Source organism: Austrofundulus limnaeus, unplaced genomic scaffold (assembly GCF_001266775.1).
Source record: "Austrofundulus limnaeus strain Quisiro unplaced genomic scaffold, Austrofundulus_limnaeus-1.0 Scaffold455, whole genome shotgun sequence".
Lineage (NCBI taxonomy): Eukaryota > Metazoa > Chordata > Actinopteri > Cyprinodontiformes > Rivulidae > Austrofundulus > Austrofundulus limnaeus.
Window position 1 is genome coordinate 76,649 of NW_013952857.1, and position 10,695 is coordinate 87,343.

The 10,695-nt window shown below is 36.6% G+C and overlaps 1 protein-coding gene across 1 annotated transcript in view; it reads right to left on the reverse strand.

The window, feature by feature from the left end:
* Positions 1–10,695, reverse strand: part of LOC106529622 (acyl-CoA synthetase long chain family member 3) — a gene marked incomplete in the record, with an annotated part of 75,983 nt that overhangs the window by 25,725 nt on the left and 39,563 nt on the right. Inside the window, 3 exon segments of the mRNA XM_014025097.1 lie at positions 4,017–4,088; positions 6,436–6,559; positions 7,703–7,853. Coding sequence (XP_013880551.1) covers positions 4,017–4,088; positions 6,436–6,559; positions 7,703–7,853 — 347 coding nt within the window.

The following is a 10,695-nucleotide window of genomic DNA, read 5'->3' on the forward strand; positions in this document are numbered from 1 at the left end:
GTGTGTGTGTGTGTGTGTGTGTGTGTGTGTGTGTGTGTGTGTGTGTGTGTGAACTGAAAGAGCTGACAGAGGAAGTCGAGGCTGGATCCTTGCAGCAGCCAATAGCTGTATCACAACAAACAATTTGTATGTGTGCGTGTCATGGGGAGAACCACATGGGGCTTTCTCACGTTCTGTTTACAGCTGTGAATGGTTCCAGAGACTGAGGCCCTATGACCTTTACACCACAACCACTGGGAGATGCAGGGGGTGGGAGATGGGAGTCTGGGAGAATAGGACAACACTGCAGTGGAAATTATCTTGTATTATAGCAGCTGGAGTATAAACTATAACAAACTAATAAAAGCAGGTGTACACCGTAGAGTCTTAGTGTAAGTCTTAGTTTCAGGTTTTGTAAATGCAGGTGAACCATTAGTTTATAAGTTGGCTAAATGAACAACTAACTAAAAGCCTCCACTTACTCCATCCAAACTGCCAAAATCGGTTCTTTTTCTCGCAGTGTCATGACAAAAATGGTGTCATTCAGTTCACAGCTTTGAGTCTTCTACCCCTTTTTGTCACAACCCAGAAGAACTTTTCACTCCCCTCTGCAGAAGAACTTACTGTGTGATTGGTCAGAAAGTGCTTGAACGCTGCTTTTTGCTTCAACTACTCATTTCCAAAATAATAATAATAATAATCTTGCAGTTGTGCCTGAAAGTAGACATTAATTTATATAATCTGATGGCAAAAAACTCATGGATGGAGATAAAAGAAACATTTTGTACCGATGTATTGGAGTTTTTTTTTTTCCCAGAATGTAAACTTCAGTGGGAAGAAACCCATGCTGTGACGTGTACCACAGTGGCAGGGGTTTCCCAGGAACTCGGCATGATGTGTTTCAGGGGCTATGAAAGGTGGTCAAACGACGTCAACTGTTCAGGTTCAAAATGTCATGATCTGCGTGTTTTTCTGCCTTAGTTTTCTAGTGTTTCAGCGTTCCCCCTGTGTATCTCTGCCCTGTTRCAGCCCCGCCCATGCTCACCTGTTTCTACTTGGATCTCCTCCAGGTGTTTCTTGTTGTCCCTAATTAGTTTCTCTTTATATTCTGTTTTCTGTCCTCATTGCCTTGTCCGTTCATTGTGCTGCTTGCAAGCCAGTGTGGTTGTCTTTATATTCCTCGTGTTTGCTTCCTGGGATCTCCTTGTGAGTACTTTGAGCTGCCTCATCAGCCTTTTTGTTTATTAATAAAGTTTTTTTTMSCRTTTTMGYWTTTTMSCRMSSSCCTGGGTCATTCTGCCACACAACCTCACACAAAATGAGTATGTAGAAGCCTTAAGGCCCTCTTCACTCTTATTGATGACCCAGTTACTCTCTCTATTACTATTAGAACATGACCAGATAGCAGCTAATATTGAAAACCATTCATTCCTGATACTCAAATACTTTTGTTCCTGCTATTTTCTATTATCCTACGACATCACCATGCTCTTTACATCAGCAGCATGTTCCCATGATGACACTATCATGTATTAATTTATGTTGTACACCCACTCCCACACTAGGGTTGGGCAATATTGGCAAAAAAATTAATCACGATTAATTGTGGTATTTAGCCGATAACAATTAATTTGACAATTAATCCCCTGGAGTCCCTGGACACCCTCATGCCCTGGTCACATGAAAAATTTCGTGGAAAAGATTTGCTCTTCACACAAATCTGTTCCAAATTGTGTCAGAATTACAGACTTCAGGCTATACATCAAAATTTAAATTGTGTTGATAAATAAATAAATTACACAACTTTTTTTTAAAATGTTCGTCATATTTGAAGCAGWGAGGAGCACCAGTCAGTCTGCCTGGCGGCATTAATCGTATTAATCGTCAAGTACCAAAAAATAATCGATTAATGTTTTTCTGACGATTAATTGCACACGATACGATTATGCCCAAACCTACACCACACCCCAAGCCAACTCTCATGGGTTCACACTGCAGGTCTTAATACTCAATTCTGATTTTTAGCTTCTATCTGATTTTATTATATGCAAGATGATCGCACCAAACTAGCACAATATGGGTTTGATGGGACTGTAGCCTTGGCATGAAGCTGTCATGACCAGTCTCACTTTAATATATTGATGACCAAGCATCATGAATATGCTACACCCAGGACATAAAAACACAGTCACCACAATAAAAATGACTGATACAAAATAATGTTATGGTTTGCCTACTTTTGCCTTAGAAAAAACAATGAAAGATAACTAGGCGCTGTTACTGGGATACTGGGGAAAACTAGACTGTAAGACTGTCTGGACCGTGCAAAACTAGGATAGCCTAAAAAAATCTCCTCAGTTGTGAATTCTTAAGTCTTTTCTTTAGGAAGAAAATAATCCACAACACTTTTTTCATGCTCTAAACTCTCCACTTTTTCATACTCTATAACGGATAATGGAGAGCCCTCGGCATACTTAATACATACCTGAAGACCTCCCCAAGACCCTACAAAGACCATCTACCATTTTTTTTAATTTACTTTATTTAACAGGAAAAGATTATTAAAAATCAAGCCTGACTCAGCATAATTGCTGTTTTACAGCAGGTTCCTGTTCTGCAGCACATAAAACACTCAGAATTACAGCATCACAATCACATCATTTTTACACCATAGACACAAAGACAAACAAGCATACCAAATTTCAAAAAGGCAGCATTTGCAAAATAGGACGTCTAAATATGAGCACAACAGAAAGTGTCCAGCAGATGGTAGACAAGATTCTTCTTAAAGGGCTGTAGTTTTGAAATGGACTTTATGTTTTGAGGAATGTCATTCCATGCTTTAGTATAAACATAGAAGAAAGACCTCTGGCCGTAACAGTTTTTAAAAGTTGGTAATATCAGTTGTCCTTTTGTAACAGATCTAGTTGAATGACCACTTCCAGAATTTGATTTGGGCAYCAATGCACAGAGAGTTCCATAATTGGCACCTTGGAAGATCTGAAAATATAAATTAATACCACTATACAAAACATAATTCTGAAAAGTCAAGGCATCAGACAATGAAAGAACTCTACAGTGATGAGTCCAACCAGGAAGTTTTTTATGAATTTTGTAGGCCCTGTTGTAGAGCCTAACTATGGGTTCTAAGATTTCATTTGTTGTAAGAGACCAAACAGGTAAACAGTACGACATGGTTGAGAGTATAATGGCATGAAGATAGATATTTGAAACAGAAGATGTCAGATTGGATCTAATTTTTGAATAAATGTATAATTTCTGTTTCAACTTAGTGGTTAAGACTTGTACATGATCACGATAAGTCAAATGAGAATCCAAAGTAATTCCAAGATATTTGTAGGTAGTGACAATATCAAGGGGTTTGTTTAAAAAAGTGAGTTGATTTGTTATATTGAAATGTCTCCTGGGTGAGGAAAAATACATGCACACAGTTTTTTAACATTAATTGACAAAAGATTATCTTGAAGCCAACCATGAAATGTCTGAAGATCTGCTTGTAACTGACTATTAATGGATTCAATATTGAAATCAGACAAAAAAAAGAACAGTATCATCAGCATACATTAAAATATTTGAATACTTCACTATTTTTGGAAGGTCATTTATGTATAATAGGAAAATCTTATGGTTAATTTTGTATGCTGCAGCAGAGGGTAATAACTAGTTAGTCCTATCACAACCAAAATTAATCATCTTTGTGTCAATACTGGTAAAATTAGTAAATACAAAAGAAAATATCCAGTGAAGCAGCATTTAGCAGTGTTGGGTTACACAGAGTGTTTACGTCAGTCCATTTAGATTAATCCAGCAGATCTGGGCCTGTTGGACTCTGTCACTGCTATTTCTTAGTGGGCTTAGGAACAAAATCTGTGAAATTGGATCTGCTTGGTGACTACAAAGCCTTAAGGGAGAAAAGGGAGAGTTGTTTGGGGGGAGAAACTGTAAACAGAAAGGCTTCTCATACATGAAGCTGAACAAAGTTACTGTGGTGTACTGAGTGTACTCTCATGACAAACCGGGACTGCTGCCATCAGGGTGGGCTGCAGGACACTGGCGTCTCCCCTGCTTCCTTTCTTAATCTTGGTTGACTGTGAAAAGAAAAAAATGCAAAGTCACAACAATCAATTGGATTTTTTTGTGTAGAATTACCGTAGAAACATCTTCTCCCAAAATGATGCAGAAAAACTGGTCCATGCATTTATTACGGTTAGCCTGGAATATTGTAATTCTTTATTTTATAGGTTCCCAAAAAGCATTTTAAAAGATTTTAGTTTATCCAAAATGCTCCTGCTAGAGTTCTGATGGGAGTATGTCTCCAATTTTAGCTCCACTCCATTGGAACCCTGTCAAATTAGGAAAAGACTTTGAAATCATACTTCTAGCATATAAAAGTTCTGAACTCAGACTGCAGGTTTACTTGTGGTTCCTTGAGTTTCTAAAAGTAGAATGGGAGGCAGAGCTTTCAGTCATCAAGCTCCTCTCTTGTGGAACCAACTTCCAGTTTATGTCCATGAGGCTGACACTCTGTCTGCTTTTAAGATTAGACTGAAGACTTTCCTTTTTGATAAATCCTCTGGTTAGGGTTGACCTGGATTTCCTGTTTAAAGGGGCAATATCATGTAAAATCAACTTTTTTGAGTTTTATATCATGTTATATAATGTTATACTCACATAAAAAACATGCCCAAAGCCTTGATTTGACTCATTCATGCATGTTTGAGAAATCCTGCAGCATTTTTAGGCAGCCATGCTGAGTAGCAAAACAACAGCGGGGACCAGAAACGCCTTTTGATACCAGAAACGCCTCTGGGACGTGTCTTTAAGCCGAACTTCCTCATTACGGAGCACACCTCCCCACCCCACACACCCCACCKWTGACTCCTGCAGGCTCTCGGCAGTAACAGAGCAAAAGTGAAACTGAAATTTACTGTCTGCTGAGATCCACTACTTCACTGAAGCTCTTTTCAGATTCAAAATACCTTCGAGGAAATGTATTTTCAGAAGCCAAGTAAACTGCATKATAGCGCATGCGCGAAACCCTTTTTTATGAGAGTGTAACATTATAACATGATATAAAACTCAAAAAAGTTGATTTTACATGATATTGACCCTTTAACATTCTTTAAATCATCTGGTGGGTGGATTTTTTCAACCTTAATAACAGAGTAGCTACTACTAGCTACTACAGCTTTGTACAAAGCTGTGTTCAGCAGTTCCACTTATGCAGGACTATAAAAAACGTTTTCATACCCCTTGAACTTTTCCATACTTTGTCACATTACAACCACAAACTACTAAGTATTTTACTGGGATTCAATGTCACTCACAACACAAAGCTTTTGTACATAATCTGAAAAGTGTGGCGTGTATTTGTATTCAGCCAGCTGTAAAAGCAGGACAATGACCTGAAACATCCAATCAGAGCAACACTGGTTATTTATGTGTTAGAATGGACCTAAATCCAGACCTAAATCCAACTGAGAATCAGTTCAGAGAATGATCAAGTATATGTTATAAGATTTAATTGAGCAAATTAAGTTAAATTTACCTGATTTATTCACAAATCTTTAACTATATTCTTAATAACTTTTACTAGATAATGATGAGTAAATATTACATGAATTTGTAGTATTTAAATTTACTTAACAAACGTTAGCGCAAATTTGTAAGCGGATTTTTTCAAGTAAATCTTACAAGTTATTTTTTTTCAGTGTGGATTCCAATATTGCCAACTTCGTGGCTCGTATGGCTGAAATAAACCATGAAAGATATTTTTCTTCTAGATAAACTACCTTAAATGTCAGCTAATTAGATAACATCAGAAGTAGCATTTTATACGGTGGATCGTGCCATATACGTACTAGCGAATCATTTCTGCTTTTATGAATTCCTTTGAGACTAATTTGTCTTCATAGATCTGACTAAAGCTCTGCACGGTAGATCAGTTAGTAGAGTTATTGCTTCTTAGCAAGAAGGTTGTTTGATTGAATCCTGGCTGGGGACCTTTCTGGGTACAGTTTGCATGATTCTCCACACGTGTGGGTTTTTTTGGGCACTCCGGCTTCCTCCCACAGACCAAAAACATGACTTTAAGGCTAGTTGGTATCTCTAAATTGTCCCTAGGTGTAAGTGAGTGAATGATTGTCTGTCTCATTTGTCTCTATGTGTCTTTGTGATGGACTTGCGAGCTGTCTAGATTTTACCCCACGAGAAATGTGAGCAAGTTTGTGTTTGTAACATAACAAAATGTGGTATGAAGACTTTTTCCAAAGCACTGTATGTGATTTCTAATGATAGTTGAATTAGTCTTCTACAAAAGAAAATAAACACATTTTCCAAATTGTCAAACCTAATAAAAAAAGTTACTTTTTGTGACATTTTAAGTTTCCCATGTCTGAGTGAAATAGTGTAATTCAGGGTAAACGTAACATTTACCTGGTCAGCCAGAGTTTGAGGTGAGGAAAAGCCAATTCTACAGCCATGAGAAATACACAGAAGTTCTGCACATAGCTCCAGCACATGAGCAAGAGGAAGGTAGCCAATGTACGTATCTTCCTCACTGTAAACAGAGATGATTTTACAAAGAGTCAGATTGGAAGTTGCCAGTGATTGTAAGAGATGCCTTAAAAGCTTGAAAAAGGAAACTTGTGGTTGTTTTTACATTGACTGTAAATGTTGGTAACCATGGTTTACACTAAAAATAAACTATTAGTTTTCTTATTCATAATAATAAAAAAATCATCTTAAGAGGATTCATACTATAAACCACAAACATAATCTCCTCCAAAAAGTTATCACATTTTTGTTTGCTTAGATTTAACTGTTGTGGTTTATAGTATGAATCCTCTTGAAATGATTTTTTATTTAATTGCTGTGTAATCTATGTTCCACATAAAAAGGACTAAAAGTCCAATTGTAGCTTCTGTACATGAAAATGGGGGTTACATTGTCAAAACAACAGTCGTAATTTTTTAAGCCAGATACAGATCATTAAGACTAATCTTCATCCTCCCAAAGTTTTCCTTCATTCAGGTAAACTTTCACAGAAAGTCTGTTTCCTCTCAACTCCAATTAGTCTCTGGGGAGAACGGTTGCAGCAGTTCAATTGCATGGCTTGTTAAATACGATCATCTCCATTAATGACTCAGTTTTCATTTAAAACAAGCTGCTACAAATAATTTACAAAATAGTTGCTATTGAAGCTGAATAACTCTTCTTCGGCCAATATTGGACACATTTACACTTACAATATTTAGATCAAACAATTAGAATGTCAAAGTTAAATAGGATTAATAAAGTCAGAGTTGAACAGGATTAACTGAAGCACTAAACTGTAGTCCTCACTTCAACACCCCCCCCCCCACACACACACACACATACACATCTTTCATCACAAGGACTTTCCTTTGACTTCCATTCATTTTTTATTCACTTCTATAGCCTAAACTTAACCCTTTCCCTAAACATAACCACCCTCAGAACATACCTACTTCTAAATATTACCAACTTTCAATTCACACCTTAGTTCAAAATCTAACTCCCAACCCAAAAATGGCATTTGACTTTTTAGGGCCCAAAGCCTGGACCCGATAAGGAGAAGGTAGTATATTTTGGAAAAATTAGCCTTACAAGGTAAAAAAAAAAAATACTAGAACACACGCAGCAGAGAGATAAACATGGTAATCAAGGTTGTTGTTTTTACCAAAGGTTGGGTATCTTCTCAGCTATCCCTGAAATGCAGGCGATGATGTTCATGTGGGAGATCATGACGCCTTTAGGAACACCTGTTGATCCACTGGTGTACATGATGACAGCAATGTCTGAGGGCAGCGGATGCTTCCGCTCACACTGAGCTGTAAAGTCAGAGTGGAAAACACACACATGTATGTGATTGTGCTACTGAGATTTGTGCTTATCGCTTCATAACAACTGAGTGCTGTGTTACATCACTTCCTCTTTTGAATCTAAATTATATTTTTTCCATGTTTTATTGGTTAAACTGATTTTACCGTTTTATTTAAGTGCAGCAGGTCTCCCTGGCAAATGAGACAAKTGTGTTTCAATGAGACTAACCTGTATAAATAAAGGAAATTAAATTTGTTGACCATTAATTTGTGCACTTTTGTGAATTTGTTCATTGTTGCTGAATACAGTGTTTCAGCTGCTCAACGGTCTTAGTGGTGGTTGATTAATGTAAATATTTACTTCCTTGTGTGCTTTAATATTTTTCTTTTATATTTGATCTCTYATGCTTACTTGAACAGTTGCTACTGTGATAATTGCAATTTCCCCAATAAAGGATCAATAAAGTATTCTGATTCTGATAAATCAATTTATAGATTTACTTTAAAAGATACTGATTACTGTGAGCAGTTTTATGATTTCACTTAAGTACTTTTCTTTCTAGTGAAATCCATTTTTACCAAAATCATTTTCTGTTAAGGTAGTTTTTCTTTTAATTGGTTTTTTTTTTTTTCAAGTACTTTACACACACTTTATTACACGCACTCTGTTATACACACTCTATGAAATGAAGTGTTGAATTTAGAGTCCATAAACAACACCTTTCCTGATGAGTTCTGGTCATATTTAAATGTGTYACGTGTAACTAGGTATTACAGTTTTTATTGACTGGTTTGACCTGTTTGAAGGAACTAGGAACCTCTCAGTCTTCATCATCACCYTCTCAGCAGAGCAGAAGACACCTCTTGCAATGTGTTAACCCATTCTCATTGGACTGACACAGTTTTCCAACCTTTTGCAAAACAGTTAACGCAGATGTCATTCAAGAAGTCGAAACTTCCTTTTAGCTGTCCGTACGAAACACTGAAAGCACCTGTTTGACACTTCTTCACAGAATTTTTCAATTTGCAATCAGTCTGCAGGCCTGTGTTGTTTTCTTGTYCTCTTARAGTAATGTTATGTTTCTTTTTGTTTTTGTTTTCCTCATCTGTCCTTGTGTGGTTTTTAGTTTTTTTTAGGAGGGTTGCACCTCCTCATGATGTCTTTATGAAGATGATCCTTGCTCTGTGCAGGGTCAGTGGGAGCATGACCCAGCGTACCTGTTCTCCTATGTTTGTTATGTTCCGTCTTCTTCTGAYTGGTTGTTCTGAACTGTAATTTCATTGTTCTCTGACAATAAAGGTCTAATCTAAAGGCCTACTATAGATTTTTGTTCTTTACTGTAAAAGACTGTGTTTTTTATTTACCTAATTTCTCACACAGTAAAGGATTTTATTTTTATTTCCATGTAATCTCTGTTGGAATATTTCATTTGTCAGGCACAGTCTGAAAAAAAGAATGTATACAATAAAATTTGCATCAAAGCATATCTGCTTCTGGATGCATTTTTTGCAAGAGGGCAAATTTGACAACAAACAGCACGGGCGTGTAACCCATGTACAGCCATAGGCTACAATGACAAGCAATGGTGCATTGATTCACATACGAGTGCTGTATTTTGTTGCCCATTGTGTACTGATTGATTGGAGGTGCTCACACACTTGTGTCAAAGTTGAGTTGTTTGAAGGCAAAACTTGCTTTTGTTCCATATTTTAAATGTTTTGGCACAGTTAGAGCCTTTTGCAAACAAAATGTGTCATTTTGACCACTGTGACACTGTTTAGGCCTCTGCGTTAACTGTTTTGAAAATGTGTATTTTGAGTTGACGGCTGCGTCAAAACAATCATTAAAAACTATAAACGTTAAAGGAAAGAAGTAAAAGTATAATTCTCATGTTTTGAATTAAACAAAATAAAAGTAAAAGTTACAATAAAAAAGTACTTGGTAAAATTACAAGTCATAAAAAAATGACTTAAATACTGCAACAAAGTAAATATTTAGTTACTATACAACAATAATAACAGTCTGGATTACGTTTCTTAGATTACAATCAGCCAGTAATTTCTGTAAAAAACAAGCCAAAATGTTGAATTACACTTAAGACCATGTTTCAAAAGAAGTTGCTTGTATTTCACAGTTTTCCTATTTTATTACATCTTTTCATGCAGCAGCAGACGGTTTGCTACACACGTTCCACTTCAGGGGTTAAAGGGTCATCCAGCAGACATCAATCTTTGGTCATTACTTATCTCTTTTATAGTCTGTAATACATTAGTCTGTAATATGTTATGAAGGTTATGCATTTTCTTTTCCATTTTTCTTCCTATAACTCCTTTAAGGATGTATCAGTTTGACCTTTACAATCTTGTGCTGAACTTTAAATGGGTCAATTTTGTGGACAATCGGTGCCTGATGATCTGCTATAAAACGTGTTTTGGCATTAGTTTGTATGTTATACTATGCTTAAGGCATTTATTGAGGAACACGAGATGTTACAGTGTATTTTACATGAGTTCAGGGAATGTATACACAGGAGATAAAGAAAAGTTCTACATTTAAATGTAATAAATTGGGACACGGTGTAAAATGTAAATTAAAACAGAATACAGTGATTTAAAAAAGTCTCATCAATCTTTGTATATTTAATCACAATGAAACAGTTAATATATTTAATGCTTAAAGGCACAGTGTGTAGGATTTGTTGTTTTCAGCGACATCTAGTGGTTGAGTGGTTGAATCATCCTCCCTGGTCCTCCCCCCACCCCCACCCCCCGCTTCCAAACACAAATAAGTTGCTACGGTGTCTCTCAGGTGTCAAAAACCTTTGATAATTCCAATCGCGATGTCTACCAG